Source organism: Myiozetetes cayanensis, unplaced genomic scaffold (genome assembly GCF_022539395.1).
Source record: "Myiozetetes cayanensis isolate MyiCay16 unplaced genomic scaffold, myiCay2020 scf3, whole genome shotgun sequence".
Taxonomy (NCBI): Eukaryota; Metazoa; Chordata; class Aves; order Passeriformes; family Tyrannidae; genus Myiozetetes; species Myiozetetes cayanensis.
In genome coordinates this window covers 25,019,537-25,047,016 of record NW_026087521.1, presented here as the reverse complement: position 1 = coordinate 25,047,016, position 27,480 = coordinate 25,019,537, and the positions used below count along the sequence as shown (strand labels likewise).

The window sequence follows — 27,480 nt, the reverse complement described above, 5'->3', positions numbered from 1 at the left end:
ACAGGGGCAGAACAGATACGTGCTCCACAAATGGAGATGTTCACTTAATATCTAATGTCCTAATTTTGAATATAAGTACAAAACACCCAGTAGTGCTACATTATCAGTGTTCAACCAAGGGTAGCCTGGAGGATCTTTCAAGGCTGACTTCAGTCTTCTCAGTCATATGAGCATGTTGCTTTCAGTCTCAGCCCCACCACTTTTATTCCTTTACCTCTTCTGGTACATAAAAGTGTTTTCTTCCTGTCTCTGTGAGGGTCTTAGATTTGTGCAGCAGTCAGTTATTTCCTCCCTAGCTGATCTCCTCCCTAGCTCCAGAAACTCTCTGAGTTTTATTATTTATTCTGATGAAGTATTCTACCTTGGTGGGATGTATTATCTTGTCTTGATCTCTCCAGAAATAGGAATTTCACTCAACAAATAAAAGCATCTCAGGTTTTGCAGTCATGATTCACACACAGAAGACAGATTTATAATCCTCCTGCATGTACTGCTAAGTGAACTCTTATATCCCATTGGCATGAATGTGCCAGATCTTGTAGGAGAACACAGTGTACAAAAGCACATAGCAACTAAAGAAATTAAAATATATGTTTTAGTTATGTTGGCAAAACAATGTCAAGGCAAACATAGTTAAAGAATGTGCTTTAGCTATACAGTCCTATGGTATAATAGCTGTTGTTTCATTAATATTTACAGTGTGGAAAAGCTCTGCAAGATACTCATCAAATAGTGGTCAACTAAAGATTGGCTATCAAACAAGGTAAAGAAAAAATTACCTTTACAAGTGGGCACCTGCAGAATTCTTTTTATTTCTATTCTTTTTTATATTTTCCTGAAAAGAAGCTTCCAGTGATTGTGCTAATGAGTTAGGGGGAAATTTTGAAGCTTGGAAACATGTTTCAATAGCGTTTTCCTGATATATGTCTGTTAGAGTGCCAGTGATATCCTGAGTTATCAATAACATTTCAAGAATCAAAATTATACATAAGCCAAAACAGAAAATGACTTTCCAAACTACATGGACAGGATGATGATAAAACATTCTTTACTTGGAAGAAAAAAAAAACAGAACAATGTTTTCTAATGGTTTAAACTCTTGTTGTTGTGTGAATCTGGCTCAATTTCTTAAACCTAAATCCCTTTTCATAGTTTCATTGAGAATAAAACCTTTCAACAGGAAATTTTTTGTAGTTCCTTATTTCCTCCTTGGTATGAGAATGTACAAGAACACTTTTGCAAAATGTGGACCTAAATTCAACCTGAATATTGAATGTTTGTATAGTTCCGATCAAGTTCCACAAACAGATTTTTTAGACCCTGTCTAAGAAACCTTTACAAAAGATTAAATTACACTAATAAAGCCTTTATATGCAACACATTATTATGTCCAAGCCATTAGATAGTAGAGCTATCTCCAGAGAGACTTTGAGCTCTGAATTGTACACCTGGGGCCAAAGCAAAGCAGATGCTCCCTGTCTGCAATGCTATGATTGTGGCATACTGCCTTAAGCTTAGCTGCCAGCAGTGAGGGAAAGTTCTCAGACATTTCTCCTGTGATTAGGAAGGATGACCTCAGAGCCTAAATAAACAATGAAGGCAGCAGTAGGACCAGGCATCCCTAGTGTATGTATGAGCCTGTCTTTCCCCTTGTAGTTCCAGACAACTCCTATCCACCACCTATCCTAGACTAGCAAAAACTCCCTGTTCCTGCCCAAACAACATAGACAGTAGCTGCATTAGCATTTCAGAGATTATGTGCTAGCAACAGTTCTAATGATCTACATGGTCTGCCTGCAGTCCACAAAAAAATTACAGACAGACATAAGGATGCCATCTGGAAATTTTAAGCAGCAAAAAGTGGTCCACAGTGGTTGCTATCACATTATGCCAGTGAATGTGCACTTTTAGGTATTTAATTTCATGCAAATAAAGCCATAAATGCCTCTAAGATTACTGGAATGGCCAGAGAACCAAGATATAAATAAGAGAATAAAGATATAAATAGTGGCTATTAACTAATTATCAATTTGGGTTTAAATTCATAGAATCATAAGAATATCTCAAGTGGAAAATTATTCAAAAGGATCATCAAATCCAACTCCTATAATATTTCCGCTGGAAAAAGTGGGAACGAGAACTGGGAAATGTAACTACTTTATTCAATACTTTCAAAAAGAATCCTTCAGGCTTTTTTTTCAAATTATCCTTTACAGAGAAAAGTTGCCTAACTTTATAGGCAAACTTTTCTCATCAATGAAACTGATTTTTTTTTCTATTCTATATAAATTAGGTTTTATTTTTATAAATATTTAGACACTGAACTGTGAATTTCACTATGTTCTAAGAAGATTATTCCTCTAAATCAAAATGCCTAACATCTATACCTGGCTGCACCATGACAACCTGGCTGCACTGCTCTCCGTAAAGGAAACAGAAGTGTATCCCAGATTACAGAGATTACAGGGTTTGTGTATCAGAGTAAGTCAGAACAGTGTGAGTCTCACCCAGTCCTGCCCTGATCTCCTTTGGTGACGTACAAATTCCATAACTTATAGTGCTTAACAACAATTTAGAAGTTTTCTGATATACTGCAAATTTTTTTTCCCTCTACAAGAGGCTGTATTGAGAGATACAGCCTCTTTCTTGAATACTTCATTAAATAAGGTGTGAAGACTGGATGTTCACTGTTGTTTTTCTCATCATCTCCCTCCTTTCTTATCTGTTTTGCACTGTAATTCTTAGAGACAACATCAAGTAAATTGTACAATCATAGGATAAAAACATAATAGAAGGAGATTATATGGAAATAAATTAATTACAATATTCAAAGAAAGAAATTCATTTCAGGAAATAAAACTCTGTGGTTGGCTGTGTTTGGAGTCTGAGCTCAATTTGATTAGCCTGGTAATAAGCTGATCTAGAAGATGAGCAGAGATGGGGTAGCTAACGTATAATATTTTTGCATTCTCCATAAATTCCAATTAATGAGATGGAAGATTAACATATACTTACTGAGATTGTGGTTATCCTTTTTTTGTCTCTCCTTTGCCATTGCTCTTGTATCTGCTTCTGACAGAAAGTAACATTTATTAAAATAGTCCTTAAGAAGAAATTTCACCTTTCCAAAATGGCCTCTTGTCACGAAGACCAGATTTCCAGTCCTTTTACTACATTACTATTCTTATTATTAAAGTAGATCATAGGCAAATCTATATTTTACCAGTACTAAATTTTGCACAAGTCTAGTAGGTTGTTTACAATCTTTTTATTGCACAGTATTTTTTATTTAGGAACATAGAAATGTCATAGAGGGGTATTTTTCTGCAATTTTCTGTATTTTACATCAAGATAGAACTTACAATACACTAATGTGAATATGGATTTTCTATATCCCATAATGCAAGATTTAATCAGATTTGTAAGATATTGAACAAACTCACTGTTTTCTCTGAGTGACACTAATAAACTGTACATGATTTTTAGCATTCTTTGGATTAATTGAATGTAACTTTTAAAGTTCTTAATCCACTAATATGGGTTTACCTTGAATAGATTTATTGTAAAGTTTTAAAAGAACCATTTGTTCTACTCTGGAACAAATTAAATGGATGATAATTTATTTATGTTGTGGGTCAGGAGAAGAATATAGTATGTTTTCTAAAATATTGAGGTTTATTAGAAGCATAATGTTTATAAAAACAGGGGAAAAACATGTTTTCTGAGTTGCTAAACAGGAGAACAGAAAGAAAACATTTCTCCTTGCTCTTTGTTCTTTCCCTTAAACAAAACTACAAAGTGCAAAATTCTCAGGAATTTAATTATGGATATCTTTTAATGGGTAAGATTTATGCAATTTTTAAGAGACACATCATCACTTTTGCAATTATAAAATACTAAAATCTCAGAGTTCTTTTACCTGTGAGTTCCCTTTTTACTGGTAGATTAGCTGGGCAAGAAGCATTTGTGAGACTCACATTAGCTGGTGCCATTCCCTGGTCACTGTTATATATATCCAAAATGCTGCTAGATAGCTTGAGGGGTACAGAAGGAAAGAAGAATACGAAAAAAAAATTAAAATAAATTAAAGATTTTAATAAAGATTTTAAAATAAATTGAAGATTAAAAAAACCCCAACATAAATTCAAGGAGCAAAAATCTTTGGCTATGAGTCTGGTATTCTTTAGAAGGAGCTGTGTATATATGTCTAAAGGGAAAGTTTACCATTCTGTGGTATTAAGTAAAATTGAAAGCCAATGGTCACAGCCTGCCACTGTTACACAAGCAGCTTTCTAGCTGCTGTGAGTGGGTTTCAGATGCAGAATGATGGCAAGATATGGGTCCCCATCTCTGTTTTTCAATTGCTTCTATATTATATTCTCTAAAACCAGGATTACCATAACTGCACTGCAAACATGAATTAGGTTGAAAATCAATATAACCTTGGTGATTTTGACATGCTTCTCAGTGATTTTTAACCACATCACTAAACTCTGAATTAGTACTTCATACTGTGCCTTGTTTAGCAGTATAAAGATTCAGGGACCCAGTTATATGCAACAGTTAAAATTAGAGTAAACACAACATCGAAGAATAAATAATGGCCAGTCTTCGCGAGCGAAGATCCGGGGAAGGTCTTTCCACCTTCCAGCCTGCGCATTGGATTTTTTAGGTGAGACACAGTGTGCGCGGAACTGAGCCCACCCTTTAATCCTAAGGTTCATCTGCCGGGGCCAAGCGAGCTTGGACGGTGGCAGCGAGGTCCTTAGGACGTAGGTGGGTTGCCTTTAAGGGCTAACGAGCCCCACCTGCCCGGGAGTGGCCCTGACCGGGAATCGAACCCGGGTCTCCGCGGTGACAGCGCCGCGCCTTTACCACTAGACCACCAGGGGCTACATTAAGGAAAGAAACTGTGCTGTTGTCAGGATAGACCGGATAACCTAACGGTTTCAACATGCATAACATACATGACTATATATAGCAGTATCCTTAATAGCTTCAAAATTTTAATATAACATTATTTAATAAACCCACAGAATGCACTCAAAGAGAAATAAGGCTGAAATATGTTCCTACGGATTTCAGATAATTACACAAATATTACCTTGACTTGAATAATATGCAGAAGTTTAGTAAAGAATAGTTCAGGCCTTGCTCATTTTCAATGACCTCATAATCAAGCTTTCAGCACTGATCAATATATTATACATTTCTGTATGTTCTTGTGAAAACAAGCGTATGAAAATGTCCAAGTCCAGATTCACAAAAAACTGATTTGCATTCTTATTGACTTCTATAACAGTAAGAGCAAAATTATTTTATTTTATTTTATCTTGCATCTAAAATTTGTGATGACATATTTGTTTTCTTTTGTGGTCAACACACGTGAACTCAGAAACTGAGTTTGGGTCCACCTGGCCAAGATAACAGGGGGAAAAAAAGGAATTAAAAAGTGGGTGAAAAAAGTGAGTGAAAAAATGTGGTAAAAACTACTGACTTGAGACAGAAAAGCATGAAAGGAAATTATGAGTTAGTAAAGGAAATAGTTTCTCATAGACAAGCAAACATGTTTTTACAGATATGCCCTACACCCATGGATCCTGAAACACATTGGAATTTTCCAGGCAGGACACCAAGACACCAACCATAGTTCTACTGGTAAACAGCTTATTTTAGACTGGTAATTTCTTTTCTTGTAGAGACTGAGTTTTACCACAAGTTATTTTGCATAGAGACAATTTCCCAATCACTTACTCAGTGTGAAATTGTTCTACAGCAGTGCTTCATATATTTTTATATTAAATCTGAAATTTTAAATGTTCTATTTTTAAATAACAATTCTATTAAATTAACTAATAACTTTACTAGACCATCTGAGATCCTAGTTTAAGTACTCCCTGTTCTATTTCATGCAATTAAATGAAGCAATCAGAATTCTTTTTGAATGCACATAAATAGCATGCTCATTTTTAAGTAGATATTTATTACTTAAGAAAACTGATAATTCTTGAATACTGTTAAAAATCACAACACCAAGTCACTTTTGAAACTCTGCTTACATATTTGATCTCTCAATGAAAATATTTTTTAAAAGAATGTTTGGAATTCAGACAAGTATTACTCAAGAACAAGCAATGTTTAATAGGTAGGATTTGAATGCTAAGAGTATTCACACATTAAGCATCTTTGTTTCATTCCAGAGGGGTAAACTGACAAGTACTACAGAATTTACTGCAGCTTTACCTTTGCATTTCCTTTGTTCCAGGGATAGGATAACTATATTAAAAGAGTGAACTCCTATTAGCTCTAGACACATATTTAATTACTTCTTACAATCATGTAAATGAATTTGGCTTATGGAAATTATATGAAAATAGAACAACATAAAAAATTGAGAGTCAATGCGACTACTACACTCATTCCAGTGGATTTCAAAAAAGGCTGTTATATGATTTAAGCTACTGTTTCTGTGAAATAGGAAATACTAACCCCTGAAAATAATATAACCTAATAAATAATCTAGCAAATAAGAAATGCATATCTATCATATTTTGCTTATTTCACTTCTAATTTTCAAACAATAATTCATGTTTATCCTTGAAAGATAGTTAAATCTCAACAGTCTATTCAAAAAGGTGTGAATTTAAATGGCAGTGTCCAAATCCAAGATGAAAGGTCATGAAAGGCCAACTTAGCTGTTAATAAAAAAAACCAAACAACTACACACCTGAAAGTTCAGAATTATGTGAGGATTCAAAAGAACATGAGTAAATTCAACTTAAAACCACAGGCAGACATTTCAGATGATTTGATTACACAGCTGATGAAAGCAATTGCCTGTAACTGCTGCCATTGTCTAAAGTGATAACAGTTCATGTACCTTCTTCTACCAGTGAAACCACTGGGGCAGCAGCTGCAACCACGTATGTGCCCATGGTCTATATCTGACTACACTAATACTTTCATTAAGCAGTAAAAGGTATGAAATATCATAGAATCATAGAATGTCCTGATTTGGAATGGATACACATGGATCTTCGAAGTCCAGCTCCTGGTCCTGCTCAAGACAGTCCCAAGAATCACACCATGTGCCCGAGAGTATTGTCCAAATGCTTCTTGAGCTCTGTCAGGCTTGATGCTGTGATAACTTCCCTAGGGAATCTGTTCCAGTGCTCAACCACCCACTACCCTCTGGATGAGGAACCATTCCTAATATCTAACCTAAGCCTTCCCTGACACAACTTCAGGCCATTCCCTCCCTGCTCCTGTTACTGGTCACCAGAGACAAGAGGTCAGTGTCTGCCCCTTCACTTCCCCTCACAGGGAAGTTGTAACTGCAATGAGGTCTCCCCTCAGTCTCCTCCAGGTTGAACAAACCAAGTGACCTCAGCTGCTCCTCATATGGCTGCCCTTCAAGGTCCTTCACCATCTCTTGGGCCCTCCTTTGGATGCCATCTAATAGCTTAATATCTTCCCAAACCTGCACACAGTATTCAAGGTGAGGTCACACCAGTGCAGAGCAATCGGGACAATTACCTCTTTTGACCAGCTGGTGATGCTGTTCCTAATGCACCCCAGAACATGACTGGCCCTCCTGGCTGTTAGGACACTGCTGACTCATAAGCAATTTGCCATCAACTAGGACACCCCAGGTTCCTTTCTGCAGTTCTGTTCTCCAGCCTCTCATTCCCCACTCTGTACTTGCATCCCAGGGTTGCCCTGTCTCAGGTGTGGAATCCGACACTTGTCATTAAATTTCATACAGTTGGTGATTGTCCAGCCTTCTAATATGTCTAAATCTCTTTGCAGGGTCTCTCTGCCAAATGTCCCACATCATCTTTGTTTTCTGCAGTGTTTCAGCACTTTTCCCCTCATCATTTCAGAATTTTTGTCAGCCATTAGGAAAACAGAGTCATCATTCCATGTGGAGATAATGAAAATGAAGCCCAAACACAAGTCATTCAGCTACTGAGGACTAGAATTCTATCATCTCACTAATTAGAATGATTCACATAAGCATTACTCCAAAAGGGATAGGCAAGAAAGGAGAGACAATGGGGTAGCCCTGTATTTTATAGAGTTTTGATTGTCTAGAACTGAATGATGGTGATGATAGGCTTGAGTGTTTATGGGCAAGAATCAGGAGGAAGGCCAACAAGCCAGATATCCTAGTGGGACTGTTATAGACCACCCAACCAGGATGAAGAGGCAACTGAAATATTCTATAAATAGCTGAGAGAAGTCTTATGATTGCTAGCCCTTGTTCTCATGGGGAACTTCAACTTACAAATGTCAGCTGGAAATAAAACCACCAAGAGGAAACAGTCCAGGAGGTTCCTGGAGCGTGTGAAAGGTAACTTCCTGACATAGCTGGTGAGTGAGGCGACTAAGGAAGGTGCCCAATGCCTGTTTGTGAACAGAGAAGGACTGCTGAATGATGTGACAATTGGAGGCTGTCTTGGGCACAGTGATCATTAAACGGTAGATTTTTTGATTCTTGGTGAAGGGAGGAGAGAGGTCAGCAGAACTGGACTTGGACTTCCAGAGGGCAGACTTCAGCCTGTTTAGGAGGCTGGTTGAGAGAGTTCCTTTGGAGGTGATCCTGAGGGGAAAGGAGTCCAGGAAGACTGGATCAAGAAGGAAACGTTAAAGATGCAGGAGCAGAACATCTCCATGTGCCTAAAGATGAGCCAGTGAGGAAGACTGGTCAGGCTGAACAGAGAACTTTGGCTGAAACTCAGGGAAAAAGGACAGTGTATCCTTCGGAAGAAGGGGCAGGCAACTCAGGAGGACAGCAAGGATGTTGTGAGGTTATGCAGAGAGAAAATTAGAAGGGCCAAAACTCAACTAGAACTTAATCTGGCTACTGCTGTAAAATACAATTAAAAGTGTTTCTATAAATATAACAGCAACAAAGGAGGGGTAAGGAGAATCTTCATGGTTTATTGGATGTGGGAGGAAACACAGTGACAAAGGATGAGGAAAAGGCTGAGGTACTTAGTGCCTTTTTTGCCTCAGCTGGAAGACATGGAGCAGAATGAAGACCCCATAATCCAAGGAAAATGGTTATACCACTTAGTCACACATAGATTTATGAGGCCGGATAGGTTGCACCCAAAGGCCCTGAGGGAGCTGGCAGAAGAACTCACTGAGCCACTTTCAATCATTTATCAGCAGCCCTGACTAACTGAGGAGGTGCCAGTTGACTGTAGGCTATCAAATGTGACATCCATCTACAAGAAGGGCCAGAAGGAGGTTGGAGGAACTACAGGCCTGTCATCCTGACTTAAGTGACAGAAAAGGTTGTAGAAAGTTAGTGCCAGTTGCACTATCAACTGCCTCTTTCTTTTGTGAATTTAGTAGAAATGAAGTATGAAGGGTAAGTGGATTTGTGGATAGGGCCACTGGTGATCTCCCTTTGATACGCTGTCTTCATTCACAGTTAGCCAGTACGAAAAATGTGCTATGAATTAGCATGCAGCGAATAACTCTCACTGTCAGGGTTCAGGATGAGGAGAAGAAACAGAGGATGATTAATCTGACCTGTCTTGGACATTTAGAATGAACTGAATAACCTCTGCTTCCTCTTCTCAACTCAAAAGAGAGTCTGGGGTGACTCTTGCAGGCTTTCCATGTGTACCTTCTCATGAAACCTCACCGTGCTCCTAGTGCAAAAATTTCCACAGAAACCTTAATTTTAAAAATCACGAAAGAGGAACTTCCTTTAAAAATATTCACATTTCTGATTATCAGGGATTTTTAAAAATACAGTAAAAAATATATCAAAGTATTTTGTTGAAACTCTCTACCTGAATTTGCTCTGCATTTATATCAAACATAGAAAATCCTAAGGAATTTCTTTGCTAATGTTACTGAACACTGAGAGCAATTTTATAGTAGAAATTGGCCAATGAGAAAAGATGCTGGTTTTGTCTGACAAAGCAAGAAGCTCTATTAGAAGTGTAGAGATCTGTAATAGCTAATTTTTAAATTATGAAATCAAGATATATAGCACAATGTATTATAGAAATTGTGAATCAAAATACATCTAGTTGTTTGCATGTGCACTAAAACTCATACACCATAATGCAATTTATTTCTTACAGTGTCACTTAAGTGGGGAAAGTTTTTGCAGTACTGAGGCTTCAAACAGCTTCCAGTCTTACATTACGGGAGATATATATATGTATAATCTCACAAAAATCCAACACAGTCTTACTGTAAGTACAAATCATTTCCAATGGCACAATTATACGATATGCGTACAGTGATGATCTTACAATAAATTCTATAGCACTGTCAAAACTGATGAATCCAAAAGCACTTTAAAATTCCAACAGATTTTACTGTGTCAAAAGTATGTTCTTGCTTTCAGTTTAGAGATGTGAAAACAGACATTTGGGTATGAAAATTCATAAGTCTCAGGAAATTATCCTGCAGGTGTCATAACCTGTATTGATTCACACAACAAGTTCTAAGAAGTTCTGGTAAGTCATATAATTTCCAAACTTTGAATTCATGATACATATATTTATGTATATGTATGTGAGAATTTAGATGCTAGCAGCTTGTAAGGGATGAGAACACAAATATTAAAAATAGCAAAATATAATAAGGCATCTTTCCTACTTCTAAAATACAGTGCGATTTGGACAAAAGATCAGCTACTGTTAGCACAGCAAATGGTTAAGTGGGAATAACCAGTGACAATGTGGTATAGGAAGAGAATAATACCATATCTAATTAAAACTGCAAGGAGAATTAAAGACTGTAATTAATGAAGTTAGCATTTGTCAAGGACACTGGGGTTAACATTCTTCCTTTTGTATAAAGTGTCATGGGATCTTCAATTCCTGTGTGCAAAGACTGCAACATGAGAATTTCCATTCATGGGGCTCAGTCCTGAAAGATGCTCAGCTTTGAAGCTTAGACCAATTATAAAAGCAAACTTCAGCTGGAGTACCTGAGTGAGTACACCTCACAAGAGCCTGTGACCTTGTGGTTGCTGACAGTGTTCAAGGCAAGTACGGTGAAGGTCTAGTCAAGAGAAGGTTGTTACGTTCAATACTTGGGTCTGAACCACTATGTAGGTAGGAAACTGAAGCAAATACTAAGGGTTCGTTAGTGTGCATAACTAGCAATGGACAGCTCTGATCACAATTTGCAGTCTCTAATATCAAGTTTTGGGGTTTTCTCTTTGAAGGAAAACATTACCAAGATATGAAAGACACCAGCTTATTAAGGGAAATAATGTAGTATTCCAAATCCCATAGGATGATAGCTGTTGGTAAAAACCATGTTATTTCAAGGAAGAATTAAGCCATTTCCATACCTTCCAAGAAAAGGATTCTTAATGTGATAATGAAACATATGGATACAGGTTGTCTGTTCCTGTTCATCTGTAGTTCCTAGAACTCTATGTTTCAATAGTGTTCACTTGCATGATCACATATTATTTAAATATTTTTCCACTTTGGCGAATCTTGGCATCATGTTTTTGCCTTACGCTAACATTCAAGTCTGTAAGAATCATAGCTCTATCAGAATCAGTGTGGCACAGCTAAAGAATATCAGCCCAACCCTTTTCCAAAGTCAGCTAGAATTTTCTTAATCTAAAAATTCTGCTGAATATGGTAATGCCCAATCTGGACTAGAAAACACTTCCTGGATATTGGGTTCATTTAATGTGTTATCACAATCTATTTCATAGGCCAATAATGTTCCATCTAACATCAATTAGGTTTCACATCTCAAATATTTTTACTTTGAGTATGTTACAAAAGTTGAATGAATACAAATTATTGTCAAAAAGTTTTCCCTTTATTTCCATTCCTAGACAAATTTTATTTTGGATTTGTGTTCCTTTAACATATATAGTTCATTGTTCAACATCCCCATGTGACTACTGCGAGTGAACATAGCTCCCTTAAGAGTTTGCTTTGCTAAATGAAACAGGTCATGCTCCTTTAGACAGACTTCCCATGATATTATATGTACTAACAAGCCTCTCTCTACCTTTCCTGCTTTGAATTAGTTTTTCTGAAGAGTGGACGGACACCTTTATTTGTCTACAGCATTCCAGAAGTTTTGTGCCCAGTGAATCCCACAGTGAATATTTCCATTTGTCTCTTGGAAATACGTCTCATGATGGATACTAAGATCATATTTATCTCCTTTTTGCACTCCCATCATTTTGATGGCTTACAGTTATCCTCTGGGCAACTAATATAACCAGATCTTTTTCTGTCATCTCCAGTTAATGAGCTCTCAGCTTACTGCAGACATTCCTGTTATTAGTATTTGAATGAATGACCTTGCACTCAGTACTATTACATTCCTTCCATTTAGACTATTCTGTCATCACGGTCTTATATTCTTATATAATTCTTCCTCTATGATATCCTTATCCTCCTTTGAATTGGCAATACTTTCTACTTTTGCTACCTCAGTGAATTTCATCAGCATAAATGTATTTTTGTATCACTAATGAAAATATTAAATAAACTGAGGCTGAGGATTGATTATTGGTACAATTCATTAATATCTTTTATTTTCAGAAAAATCTTTATAATCTCTTTAGCTTGCTCCTTAACCTGAAAGCAATCCTGTTCACTTACTTTCTAGATAATCTGTACTGAATTTTACTATTATGCATTCATACAAAAAGTTACAATCAACAAACCTTGGATATGCAGGACTAATTAGAAAGACTAATTCCAGTAGGAAGCAGCTGTCCATACATCCAAAGGATGCCAGTAATCAAGGACAGTGGAGGGTGTACATTTTTAAAGAGCAGACCACACATGTTCTAGTTGTCAAAAATGGCTAAACTCTAGGGTAGCAAGAGCTTTTTGCCAAAGGTATCTGGTCTATCATAACAGGTCAAAACAGTTCATCAGCTAGCTTGCTTTCCCTTGAGGAATGTGCAAACAGACAGCAGGATGGACTGTCCTATTAGTGGAGGCTTATTTCCAGCTACCATTTCTCCCACAGCCTTACTTCTTCACAGTCCTGCTCAAAAGCCCAAGTGCATGATCAGAAGGGTCAAGATGCACCCAAAAAGTACAGAGGTCAGGATCAGACTGCCTCTACCAGAGGTCTTCATTCTGCCCAGGCCAGAAGTGCCCATGAAAAAAAACAAGTGGGAAGCATGTTGCAGGAATAGTCCTGCTAGCAGAAACTTCCTTTGCTACTCTCTTTTCCAGGCCTAATAATTGCAGACAAGCAACCCACCAAGTATGCCTATGTGCCTGTGTTTCCTGCAGTAACAGAAGTACGGCACGCATCCACAGCACTTGCAGTGCAGTACAGATCATTCTGAGGATCACTGACCCTATTACTCATGGTCAGATTGCCTGTACTGCACCAGCACACTCGACAAACTCAAGTAACAATGAACCACAACACATGCTGCTTTACTTGTCACAAGTTGAGATTATGTAGCTGCCTAATATGAAAGTCTGAGTACTGTGTCTGCAACAGAACATTTCTTTCTGTGCTAGTTAAAAATTGGTACTTGCTCAGACTGCATTTAAAAGAAAAGACTAGCACAACACTTCATTTCCCATCCCTAAATATATCCAACTTCAGTCATGTTTTCATGAGTTTAATTGATAGCATCACTTCCAAGAACAGTTTTGTAAAATGAGGCTAACTTCCTCTTCTTAGCCACATCTATTTCAATGTGGTTCTTTCTTATTCATTCTAATTAAAAAAAAACCAAAACAAAACAAAAAACAAACAAACAAAAAAACCAACCCCAGTGATTTTGTAAAATTTTTATATTTTTATCCCATATATGCATCCCAAATAAACTTGGAATAGTGTCCACAGTTCATTTTACATATAAAGTAAAAGATTGGGCAGTGTTTGTGTTACTGGGGTACAAAACATAAAAATACAGTTAATTGCTTGTCATGCCCCTCCTATTTATTCATGACAGGTAAATAAAACCTTTTTTGCAATCTTTCAGGTTCACAGATTCGATATCAAAATGGGCACTGAATTTTGACAAATAGTGAGTTGATCAATAGGTTTATATTAATCCATCCATTGAAAATCTATTTTCTAAATAGTAATATATGGTGTAGTGGGTATTTCCAAGTTTAGACAATGGGAAAACTGTGTGTTTTAGTGAATTGTGACTTTTCATCTTCTCAAAGATATTGCAGACAGGATACACAATCTTGTGAGTCAATACAAGTCCTGTGCTGAGAAGACTAGGGTTCAGCCTCTGGCTTTCTTTTTCAATTGCTGTGCTGCTTGAAGAAAGTTGAACATAAGCTCTGTTATCCTTTCTATTTGTCAAGATTTGTTTACACTCTCAATTGACAGAGAAGTTGTAGTATACTGGTTTTAGAGTCTAGAACAAGAAGATCCCATTAACAGCTAAATGTTTTAGGTGCTTTTGTAATTGCAATACAAAATACTTATATTTGAGAATATATGGTTTTCAGTAACAACTAATATTCAAATGTTCTAGTTTCTCTTTTTATTATCTAAAGAGAAGAGCAGAAAATGCTAGCATTCTCAGACTTGTTTTCATTTGAATAAATTGTATCTCCTTCTATATTTATCTTTAACATGGCTCATAATTACACACTCCTCAACCAGGGACTTAATGTTCAGATATATTATATTACATATTATATATTATGCATGAAAACTAGTTCATTTTTTATCTTCAAATAATGATCATCAAGCTGGTTCATTATTCATCAGAGAAAAATGAACTCTCTTCATATTCCCAGTCACAGTACATTCCTGCCCTGATCATATACATAGAAGTCCATTGTCTAGATAAATGTCTGATCTAATATGACTATGCTAAGGAATTTTCTGGAGAATAAACTCTTTGCAGGAGATATCTATTCTTTCAATTATTATCTCTTAATTGTATGTTTTTAGCTATTCTTGGAATTTCTGATTACAAAATTAGCAGAACACACAGTCCAGAAGTGAAGTGATGCTCTGATTATGTCATCATCCAACTTCCAGCTAGAAATCAAACGTCATGGGAGTACTGCCCACTAACTCCCAGGTTCTGAAACCTAAAGATAACAATTAAATGACAGATTTGTTAGATGTTTTACTAAGACTATTTCACTGGTAACACCAACTTATGTACTAATTCCTGGTTCCATCTGACCTCAGTTTTGCTGGATACCATATGTAAATGCATATACCAAATCATTCAAATTCTTCCTCTAAAAACAGTGACCTAAAGTAAGCACAAAAATACAAGAAAAGTGAAAAATTGAGGCTGAGGAAGAAGTGAAAAAGAGATTTTTTTCTCAGAATTAGAATGAGGCATTTGTTCATATACATATATATATATGTTAATCCTTTTGCAACGGACTTGTCTATCTCGCATTGACCTTTTTAGCCATCAGCACACTTGCAGCAAGCATGGGTAGAGTCCTTCTCAAATCTTCGTTTGAGAAGCCTAGCCATGATGATATGTTAATAACTCTATTGCCAGTATTTATATTATATATATGCTCTATATTATGTCCTCTTAGATTTCACTTATCATCTAAGTATCTGAATATATTACAGTAAGGTATTTACTGATTTCAGTGACCTAGTGCGTTCACATGGACGTACCATGCGGAGTTTAATTTTGATTGAAGTTCCTTTCCATAGTAGTTGATTTCAGATATATCCACAAATGCTTATTTCTAGTGTAAATATAACAGTCAACTACTTCATAAACTACTGTACACATATATCAAAAGTAGAAGGCCTTGGCTGATGGAGAAAGAATGTGCTAAGAAAATCTGTTATATCTTTCAGAAGTTTGTTTCTCAAAATGGACTTCAAAAAATCTGGTTTTTTTCTGCAAGTTAGCTTTGTCCTGCAGTAAAAAGCTTGACTGTGCTTGGAGAACAAAATGGCCATTGTTGTTGCCTCTGAGCTCAAAAGTCTTTTATTCCATTTATGTAAATGCCATTGACAGAAATTCATAAAGTTTATTTCCAGAAGTGATCATAACCTATACACTGCAGCCCCCAATGAGCTTTATGTAGCCTTCTTAATTACTTGTTGTCTACTAAGAACTTCAGGTCTTGCACTGCTGTATACAGACAACAGCATGAGACATGCAGCAGAGGCTTTGGGATATGACAGAATCTGCTTGGTGGCCCCAAACAGCAGGAATTTTCTTGCAGATCCTTCTGCACAGTGGCTTAGAATGAGTAAGGTATGAATGTCAGGAAAATTAGAGATTTGTTTTTTGCTTACCTCTGTCCAATAAATGTTAAGGTCTGAGCTAAAGACCATGTTTATAAGAGATACTTGTATACAAACAACTGTATATTTTAGAATAATACTTTCATTTCTGTCTATTTACCTTTTAAAGAGAGAAAACCACAGAGGAATTTTCCCTTCAGTTCAGAGTTATCAAGTCTTGTCTCCCTTTAGCCAGAGAGTTTTACCTCCAAATTAGAGAAGGGTTAGTAGACACTGGCCACGTTACAGCATTAGAGAGAGAGATTAACTATTTGGGCATTTTGCATAGCTGTTGAGTGCTGCGGCTGTGTAAAAGCGGACCACAGTTCTTCTCCTGACCCAAAGTAATGCATGTTCTATACTGTGAACAACTTTTCTGTAGCATAAGGTAAATTGCAAACACTCATACCCAATCTATTTGGAGTACTTAGAGCAGGCACGAGAGCTGTACACTGCCCATTTCAGCCTCAAACTACTAAACTGTGTGAAATATCAAAAGAAAACCTTTATCTGACATTCATATGACATTCAAAACTGCAGAGGCAGTGTTAACAAAAGACACCTCCAGTAGCAGGAAACTGGCCTGAATTCTCCATTTGTGCTTTTCATTGTTAGCTTTTTGCAAGTGAAGCAACTGAAAGACACAGTTTCCTAACTAGCACCTTTATAGCATTGAAGAAAGACAAACAAAATATTTGCTCACCAGTTTTATTTGTGAGGAGTCTATTATTTCCTCAATAGCTACTGACTGTTCCTTCTCCTTCATTTTTCTTTTTCGTTAAACTTGGAAATTATACCAGAGAGTGCTAGAGAGAAGTTTATATATGTAGATGAACTTTGATGCTTCCTTGGACTTTAAGACTAATCTAGTGTAGAATGTGACTGACAAAGCATTTTCACGGATGTTATGCAGCCTTTTCAAGTTACCCAACCTAAGCAAATGAGGTTGTTAATGTTTACTCTGGCCCTTTCTCTATAATGGTTTTGAACTTTAGCAGATTTTATCAACTTATAAAGGTTGCCAAATGACATCAGTATTCACTAAATAAAATATACTCATGCTTATGCAGCAGGGGACTGCCTAGATCAGCAATACTATATGCACCTCTAAAGCAAAGCCAGGTTTACTTCATGATTGAATAATCACAGCAATTATTGAATAAAATATTTTAGAGTATACCTACTTAAATTTCTTCTTTCTGTATGATTTCCAAGAATGGGACAGACAGCAATTTTTGTAATCCATCCAGATGGTAACCATCAGTATTTGACAAATTAATACAAATACAAATTATTAATGCCATGATGAGTAACTGTGACCTCAAAGACCTTGTAATGGCAGTGAGATTTGCAGACTGAGTGAACTATGCTTTTACCAATAAATAGTGTCTTCATAAAATCAAAGGTACAGTTAACAGATTTACCGGGACTTTATACCAGCTGTAGTTAATAGAATCATAAAAATTAAAGAAGGAAAACATCTATCCTGTCCTGTCCTGATCTAACTTCTACTCCATGCCTGTACAACACAAGACTTTTTTCAAGTACCAGAGGAGCAAAACAAATACTAGAAAGCCGCAGGGCAATTGAAGATTTTCTTTGCGACTTTTCCTGCAGGAATGACAGAAGTGAAGCAATCCCACTGACTTGATTCCCAAGTGGACTGGAAGCAGACAGTAGCTCCCAATCTTGGTGAAATAGTGAACTATAAGTGTATGAAATGAAGTCATGAAAGTGAAGCAGTGAAGCCTCACAGGATCCCTCAAGAGTTGACTCACTGCAAGGCATCACCCTTGCACAGCATTGTGCTGCCCTCTCTGCCACCCTTCTGCCTGCCCAGTGGGCCCCCCAGCTCATGGCTGGCACAACCCCTGCCTTTCAGCATGCTCAGGGACTTTTGCTTCCTTCCTCTGTTAGTAATTGAATCCTTCCTTTCACAGCATATAAATACCACATATATCAAGTCAGATGCAAATAAGGACTGAAGAAATTTGGTTAGCTTCACAAATAGATAAAGTTCCCAACTGTTTGTGGCAGCTCTAAATATTTGAGGTGATGCAAATTTCAAAGCACCCATGTCACCATAATGACTTCAGTATGCAGTTAGAGCTGGAACTTTGGAGGAATTAATGCTGTTTCAAATCTCCAATTATTTATTTCCTTTAAAGAAAATAATAATTTTTTGGAAAACATTTTGTAGAGTTTTTTTTTAAATAACTTTTTTTGAGTGATCTATGCACCACCTTTGTCTCAGACTACCAAGGCTGTTCTGCTTCCTGACTGAGAATAATTCTTCAGATCACTCTTATGGTGCATTTATCCATGTATAATAACAATATCCTCTTTCTACTGGATAGAAGCCATTGATTTCAGGAAACATTCCTGATAGCAAGCTCATTCAATTAGATAATTAAATAAAATATTACAAATAAATCATACAAACACAAAATGCTAAGGGGTTGGTATGGACCTTAAAGATCATATAGTTCCTACCCTTCCTGCCACGGGCAGAGACATCGCCCACCAGACCAGGTTGCTAAAGTACTCAGTACTGTGCAAGAGAGGGCTGTGCCCTTGCAAAACATTAATATCCTCTCAATTAATTCTCATTCCTAGCCAGTCAATCTCCTAATGTTGTTGATGTAAGTTTTAGTGGACTGCATGTCAAGCAGAGGACATTATCACAGTTGTACAGTGATTATCTGGGCTGCAACAGTTATTTCTGAATGAAAGTACTGGTAAAGGGCCAATTGTTTTCATACAGATCTCCATTGTGCTTGTTAGATTACTGGGTTTTCTGGTGAGTCCTAGGACTGTATATGCATACTATCAAAACAAAACAACATTTAATACCAAGAAGTGGTTCACAAAGTCACACACAGAAAAGTAGAGATCCTATTTTTTAACTCTGCCCTTTTCTGTTTCTCTTTATTGTGACTAATGCTCTCCACATCTGCCTCAATACAGCATGTTTCTTAAATTTCTCTTTTTCAGATACTAAAAGCAATGTAGAGCACAGCTTTTTACTACTTTCCCTAAACTTTCGACAATGGTGTAATATACACTTTACATTAACCTAAATATCTAAATTTACTATGTTCTGAACATTTGAAAGTAATAAACTTTAAATTCACTACCAAATACTGAATAGACTGTAAGGATTTTGAATACAAATGAAATTCTGATAAAAATGGAAAGTATTTGCTTTTCAAATGTCTGTCACCATAGCTGACACACATAGCATTAGTTCACTTCTAAAACTCACTCATATATTCTTTCTCTCATTTTTCTAATGATTGATATAAGGTTGGGAATAAACATGTTGCTCCGATATGTTAATCCGATACTTGGAGAAAAAATTAATTTCTTATAATATAGATAAATATGCTGCTGTCTGTTAATAAAAGTTTCATGAAAATAATTATTACAACAAAGAAAAATGGCTTTAAATTAGTGTCATCTTCATGGGGGGTTATACTTTCAGAGGAAACAAGACCTTTGGTATATAGGGAGGACCTGGTCTTATATTTTAACTGAACTTCTAAAAAACTGTTATAAAAAGTAGGTTTCTGCCATTAGTGTACTGTGAAGAGAAACAGAAACACTGACAGAGAATTCCCTAGTTTAAACAATTCCTAAGTTGCCACCCAAGACCAGACAGTTTTATGAAATTATAAATTTGGGTCCAAACACAATAAAAGCCAGTTAATCCAGAATTACAGCTTCAGAAGCTGTAATTATTTTAATGAGAGATGGAGGAATGTTCTTGTTTTCACTTCTCTGATTCTACTAATACATAACTGTAATTCATTAATTCAGGGTCAGACAATGAGCCTTTGAGCAATTATTCACATGAGTGGTCTCACAGAATTCAATGTCCTCATTTAATGTGCCATTAAAATGGTACATGGGTGCATCTAACTAAAGCAACACTAATTCACTGTAACACACAACAGGTAGCACTGTAAAAAGTGGAAAGATTAATCAGCCAGTGTCTATTGAGAACTATGAGAAAAAAATTGCTCTGTGAATTTGGAACACCTGAGTTTTCTAACACATTCTGAAAACAAAGACAGGTTATTTCAGAATTTCAGAGAGACTACTCTGCAGAATTTGAAAAATCAAGACAATCCTCAGTAAGGAAAATATAAGATGAAATTCTGAAAATACTTAAGCCTTACACTGGAGAAGTGTAAAGAGAAAGAAAATTCCAAATCAGACAGATACACAGGCAACTCAGTCTCACCTGTGATCTCACTTACTCTACATCCATGGCAGTCACCATAGCAAGGCAGCTTGTGCAGAAGTATGTAAGAGCTAATGTGGGTCTTTGCTTAAGTACAGCACAAACCCACCATGCCTTCTCAGGGCATGTTCTATTATTCCTGATCATGTCCCCTAGTCCAATACTCTTGTAATTTGTACATTTTTAGCTTAGATAAAGAAAATTTCATTATGCTTAATGTGATAATGAAAAACTGGATTTAAAAAACTTATTTTCCATGTTTCTCTATCTTTCTCTATTGTACAGCTTATGACCAAAATTTTGCAGGCAGATTTAGGATGTTGCCTGAAAGGTGCCATAAAACCGTGTGTCATAAGCTAAATGCCTGAGACCACCTCTGTAATGCGTATTTCTTTTGTATATTTTTGGAGTACACAATGCCAAAAGACAACATAGAGGAGGCAGAGGTACTGCTCAATTTGTTCCACACTGGTGCAGTTCACTTGTCTTGTTGAAGGCAGGCTTTATTTTGCCAAAGTATTGAACAGAGAGATTTGGAAATGCATGCTATTCCCCAGCTTACCTGCCAGCCTGATGATTTCCTCAGCATAAACAAAAATCCAAGTACCATTACTTGGACCAGAGGCACTGCAGGAGTCCCAAATCTTTGCAAATACAATATCAGCAAGGCCTAAAAGTCATTGCATAGGATATTCAATATATTTTAGAGAGATATGTCCTTCATGGCCGAAGATAAAGGCTAATGAGCCTGGAATTAGCATAGATTAACATCATCCAATTTTAAAAGATATTGAGGGAGTATGACTTCAATCCAAACCCCAGTTTGGATGCCTCTCATCACCATCCCACAGTACCACACCTGAAAGAATCCTCCCCTGCCTCACGTTAATTTGAGCCAAAATACTAATTCAGTCCCAGGAGGCATTTCTTTGCTATGTTCTGTACTGAGATATGTATAAATCAGTCCAGCTGTATTAGTGCTCTAGCTGGTATGCGAATATAAGGTGTTCATGGAACTATTAATTGGCATCAATACTGGACTGTGTAGTGGGTAACATAGAGCAGAAGACATCTTATCTCCTAAGGTATTTTTGTAGCCAGTGATGTTCTGTAGTCAGAAAAAGATGTTCCTCCAGAGAGTGATTAAGAGCAAGCACCTGACGCCGTGTTTTGAAATTAACTTGGTAGATTGTCAAAGCCTGTGAAACACATTCTACCTTCACCAAAGTAAAGTTTCCCTATATCAGTGTACTTTTTAAAGTCCTGAGGACAAATAGTTCCCAAAATAAATTAGGGGTGAGAGGACAGAGTACACCCTTCTATAAAGTGCATTACAGTTATTGTAGGTATTACTTTCATAAATAATAATGCTCTTTTGTTGTTGTGTCCAGAAGAGGTCCATCCTTCCTCTTCAAATATGTAACACTTATGGAAACATAAGTAGCCTTGGTTAGTCCTCTGCCATTCCTTTACAAAAAGACATTACAAAATAAAGTTTGTTACATTAATTCCCATAAAGTGCTTCATTTGAAAAGTTACATTTCTGTTATTTTTCCTTGAATTTATTCAACTAAAAGCAGCTTGTCTTTATGAAAATCAAGAACTAGACCCCATCTTTTCTTCAGCATAAGACACTGTGCCATAGAAACTGTTACATGGGGAAGCTCTGACTTTTGTTTTAGTTGAGGTATCAGGATCTTTCAGCAAGACTTTAAAAGGGCTTCTACGATCCAGAGACTCCTTTTATCCATAGTCCTGCATAGGAATTAATAACTCCAATGGCTTATGTACCAGATCTTTTGCTGGGCTAGAACCTTAAATGCTATTCAAACCACTTAAAACAACTGTGTCACACCACACTGAAGCCCTTTTTCTAATATTCATAACAAAAGGATGAACTGAAGAGAAAGGAGAACAGTCCACTGACACTATGCCTTAGTTTCTGAACTGTGATGTGTTTAAATCACTCAATATTTTTTTCTAGTATAAACAGCAAGACAAAATTCAACAAAATACTTACAGTTCTTTGCATTAGTAAAGGAGTTTCAGAACAACCTATGCCTTCATCATTAAAATTTGATTCCATATTGATTATGTCTTCAATCACCTCTTCCATCTGATAAAATAATATTTTAAGAGAAATCATTACAAATAATAATGGAAAAAAGTTATTTTGAAAATACAGAGGAATTAATCTTGAGTATTTATTACATCAATGAAACCGAATTTTAGAAGTTTATATCTTAAAATTCAAATAATTCAAAAACTTCTACACAACATTCACATTTTTTACTTGTTATGAAAACATCTGTGGTTTAACAAGTCACATCTTTCCTCTTAGTACCAGCCCATTCTCCTATTTTAACCCCTTATTGCAACACCATGACCAGATGAGAGGAGTGCATTGCTAAGTTGTCACTGTGACCTGTCGTCTCGATCAAATTCATCATATCCACAGTGCATTGCTGCAATAGTGCAGGAGGGCTGAAAGGAACCTGTGGTTCTGCAAGAGTGTGAGTCACTCAAGGTTTATTGTTACACGCTGGTCTCAAGATTCAGCAGGCAGAGGTTTGTGTTGTGTTTACAATGGATACTTTTCCAGGAAGTCTTCTGCTTCCATTTTTGCTCTAATCTTTGCCAAAAACTACTGAAGCAGATGGAATAACTCATTAACTACTTGGGGTGAAATGTGAATAGTTTGCAGACCTATAGACTTATACCGATTTGGACAAAGTACAGCATGAGTTTTCAATGATAATTTTGGTCTGGTTCCATTCACAAAAATAACTTTGGGAAAGATCCCATGCTGAACATGTCAGTGTTAACTCTACTATCTGCAGCTCTTGGGAGCTGATGGAAGTATAGAGAGTCCTATGCAACAAAAGAAAGTATCACACAGACATGAGACATTTCGACACAGACTTTTAGGCCACATGGCCCAGCACCGCTCATACATGCAGTCCCCTTACTCTCTAAAACGAGAGGAGTGCTCTGCCAGGAGTTGTGCCCAAACTTACCTAGGAAAGCATTGTCAGGGCCAAAAGGATGACACGAAATGCCGGCAATGAGACAATAGGAATGACTACTGTTTAGTGCACCACCAGGGTGTTGGCTCTATATTATTTACTAATGTAACACTAGCCTACTCTCAACCACAAGGCACATCCACATTAGGAAATTACACTGTGCCAGTCATCTCCCTGAGGCTCTGGGATGGGATTATTCAAATCATGGAGAAGATGCCCATGAGAATTTTGGCCTGTGCCAACTGTCACTCTCCCGGTCTTCACCAGGCACAGGCCTGGAGAGGGATTTACAAGTGGACATCTTCCTTGCCAGGACAGAGAGTGGTACAAGGGTAGTCTCCAGTTATTCCTGGTCAGATACCTAAAATACCTGACAGTGGTTCCAGCACCCTGCACTTGCCAGCACAGAGGTGACCATAGAGGCCTCCACAAAGGCCATCTAAAATAATCTTTGCAGACTAGTAGCTCCAGTAGTTCATAAACCTGGCTTAAAATGTCAATTGTCAATGCAGAAGGAATGGAGAGGTCCCAGAAGAGCTCTCCAGGAAGCTTTGTGGGTTTTTTCAGCTCCCTCGTGCTTAGCTGCATAACATCCAAATGCTCAAATGAGTCACAATGTATTTGTAAGATTCTTCTATTCTGTTAGAGTCCAAGATGTAATACACATCTCCATTTCTCATTTCTGTAGGAATTCCCTCTTTATCTAATAAGCAGTCTCATTTGAAATCTGTTGAAGTACTAAAGGACGTAATGATCTACATCTCACACTGGCTGAGAATGTGATATTGTACAATAGCTGCCCGTCTATTAAAGTCGATGGTGGCATTAAAGTTAGCATATATATACCAATTTACCCAAGAAAACCTGTATATAAATGTATCAGCTAACTGAAAAATGAATGAGTGATTCTTTCAGTTACATCTTGAAGGTAATCAGTATTTAACTTTTTAATGCAGCTAGAATAATACTTTTAGATAGAAATAACTCTCATCTGAAAAAAAAAAATTTCCTTTGCAAAGTCCATATTCAGAAAACATACAGCAACATATGATGCTTACATAAAAAGATGCAACAGTACATTTTAGATGACAGCAGCTTAAAAACTTGACCACACAATAAGCTATGCACAGGAATTCAAGGGAATAACCCACGTAATCCAAAAGGATACAGGAAGCAAGTGCTGTAACCAAAGGCCCCATGAAAGTAAAGAAAGTCATCTCTTGCCCACTACTAGTACAAGGTGGGTCATGTGACGTTTCTGTAGAAGCAGACAAAGCCCAGTTCCCCTTTCCTTTCACCGGCCCTGCCCTACCGCATTTTCGTGTTCGCCCCCAAGGGCCAGCAGCTTGGTAACGGGGCTCTCAGGTGTGCCAATATCGCTGACTGGAGGCATGTGTCCGTTTCTGAGAATGGAGGTCACTCCCACAGGCTGGATTGTGTGAGAGTGGGAGAGGGAGAGTGTCTGGCTGGACAGCTTGGTGTCGAGGGTCAGGTACTGCTTCACTTGATGCCTCTGGCTCTGCTGTATGTGGTATCTAGACTGATTTTCCAAGTGTGTTTGTACCTGGGGAGGAATAGAAATAATTGCTGAATTTTCAAGTTGCTGGTATCAGTATTTGCCCATATGCTTACTTTAAAGTACTTCAAAACAATAGATTCAGTTTTAATAACACTCGGATAGAATTAATAACCTTAATCTTTTTTTCAGTTTTACACACACATATCTTATTTGTATACCATTTTCCCCTTACACAGCTGAACAAACCCTCTGAATAATTATAAAGAAAAACATAATTAGAAAAGATAACCACGATCCTGAGAAAAGACCAGAAATATGCTACACATTTTTCTCTTCTAATTTAAAAATTATCTTTCTTGAGATTACTACAATCAAATCTACAAGCATATATGTACTCTAAAATTAATATCACAATGTATTTACTTTTTTTGTACATGAAAGAGTAAACAAATGCATGAAGAAAAATATAATCTAGCCAATAAATATAATACAATAAAATATAATCCAACTTCAATTATTATCAACAGCAGCAGACATTCACTCACACCTAAATCCACATTTGTCTCACCTTGTAATTAGTAGAGTCAGTTACATGAGGCATTGCTGTACTTTTGCAACCAAGTCCAAGCTATAGTCCTGAATGACTGTTCACTGTCTGCAAATTGTGTAGACTTCTTGAAATGCCTCCTCGGGACAGATCACTTTTTGAGTTGATAGGACTTTACAAACTAAGTGGTCATGCCAAAATGGTTAATTGACTTGGGGCCATCCTTTGATTATAGAGATTGACAGTTGCTACTTCAAATAGCTCCCATTTCAGATCAATGTCACATTCCTGCAATTTAACTACCAGAGGAGCACTGCATACACAAACCTTACTGTCATTTCAGCCCTGTGGCTCTCTCCTCTTCCTATAGCATGACTGGTCACAAATGTCTCATAATAAATTTTTCTCAAGTAGTCTCTGTATGAGCATGATTAATATTTGTAAATAATAGCAAAACCTCCTTTGCAGACCTTTTTTCTTCAAAGAAAAAAAATCAGTAATTTCAACAAACTGCTTTCTGATTCCTCCAATACACATAAGCAGAGATAAACAGCCCATAAAAGCAGTTTGCATTTGAATAAGCTATATTTTTGTACAATATTGCAGTACCTACTTTATTTTTAATCATGTTATGGTGGCATGGCTAAAATAATTTTAATTATGTTTCTTTAAACTAACTTTCTAATTATATAAAAAAGATTAACCCATTGCAGTAATGAATATAATATTAATTATTTTGATGAATGCCTTAAAGTTATTAAATAAAATTCCATTAAAATATTGATATAAAATCTTAAATACACAGTTTGAATTTTCTCCTAATTTATGTTAAGAAGGTATGCATACCATGTAAGTTTGTAAAAATTACATGTGTATTTGAGATTTACTTAAATCATGATATTATTTGTCTTAATTTAGACCTCTGTGTTAGTTTTAGAAAGTGTATAATGCACTGTTAGTTTAATTCCTGATTTATCATGTGTGAAGATACATGTAAAACCATAACAAATTATTCAGATATTTATATATTTATTTACTCCTTCATACTTAAGCTCGTGTAGAAAATTAGACACTCAAGCAGTTTCTTAAATTATAATCCAAAGACAAAATCTACTTCATACCAGTTTAACCAGCGTATCAGTCTTGGGCAAAATCTAATGTGCTAAGGGAAAACAAATATGTCCCATTGGATGGCCAGAGCAGGGATTCTCTGTGTAACCTTGTTTTTTGCTGCTGTTTCAGAAGCATCCACAGACAATTTGTGATTACCCTGGACTCAAGGGTCACTGAATAAGTCCACGCAAAATGACCACTACCCAGACCTCTGCAGTACCTAAACTGATCAATATCTCTTTTCCAGCAGTGCAGAACTCTGCAACACCTTTGAAAACACAGTTTCTTCATGTGGTGTAAATGGGAATGGGATCAACACATGGGCTACAATTGAATTTCTCCCCAAATAATTTTTTATCTTAAATAAGCTGATGAACACTCTGTAGTGAGCAATGAATTTCTGCTTTAGAATTGCTACAGGCCTACCTGAAGCATAACATCCAGAATACCATATATCTTCAGATGAAATAGGAAACATAAGAAACTTGCAGTGTCCAGAATAAATACTACCTTGATTTAAACTTGTTTCTAATAAAGCATTTTAATAAGGAAGTGAGTTCTGTGACAGGAAGATTGCTGAAAAGTCAATAGCTTGTTTTTTGCTTTCCCTGGACCTCAGATTGCTAGTGGCAGCCTGATTTCCTAGTGAACCACTGCAGAGCTATCCCACTGGGCAAAGGGAAAATCTGTGAAAGACAATCAACTAATTTCTAAGAACTGTCCTGAACTTACAAAAGCAAAAAAAATTAAACTTTGCTAATAGGATCTGTTGCTATGCTTTTGCAAATCTCTCCACCCT

The 27,480-nt window shown here is 36.7% G+C and overlaps 1 protein-coding gene across 1 annotated transcript in view; it reads right to left on the bottom strand.

Annotated features, from left to right (window-relative positions):
- The window catches only part of TFEC (transcription factor EC), a 67,634-nt gene that overhangs the window by 14,516 nt on the left and 25,638 nt on the right, over positions 1–27,480 (bottom strand). Inside the window, exons 2-5 of the mRNA XM_050323797.1 lie at positions 24,815–25,066; positions 22,497–22,592; positions 3,920–4,034; positions 3,016–3,072 (exon numbers count right to left, since the gene is read on the bottom strand). Of these exons, the coding sequence (XP_050179754.1) occupies positions 3,016–3,072; positions 3,920–4,034; positions 22,497–22,592; positions 24,815–24,895 (349 nt within the window). The 5' untranslated portion in view covers positions 24,896–25,066. The remainder of the gene's footprint in view (positions 1–3,015; positions 3,073–3,919; positions 4,035–22,496; positions 22,593–24,814; positions 25,067–27,480) is intronic.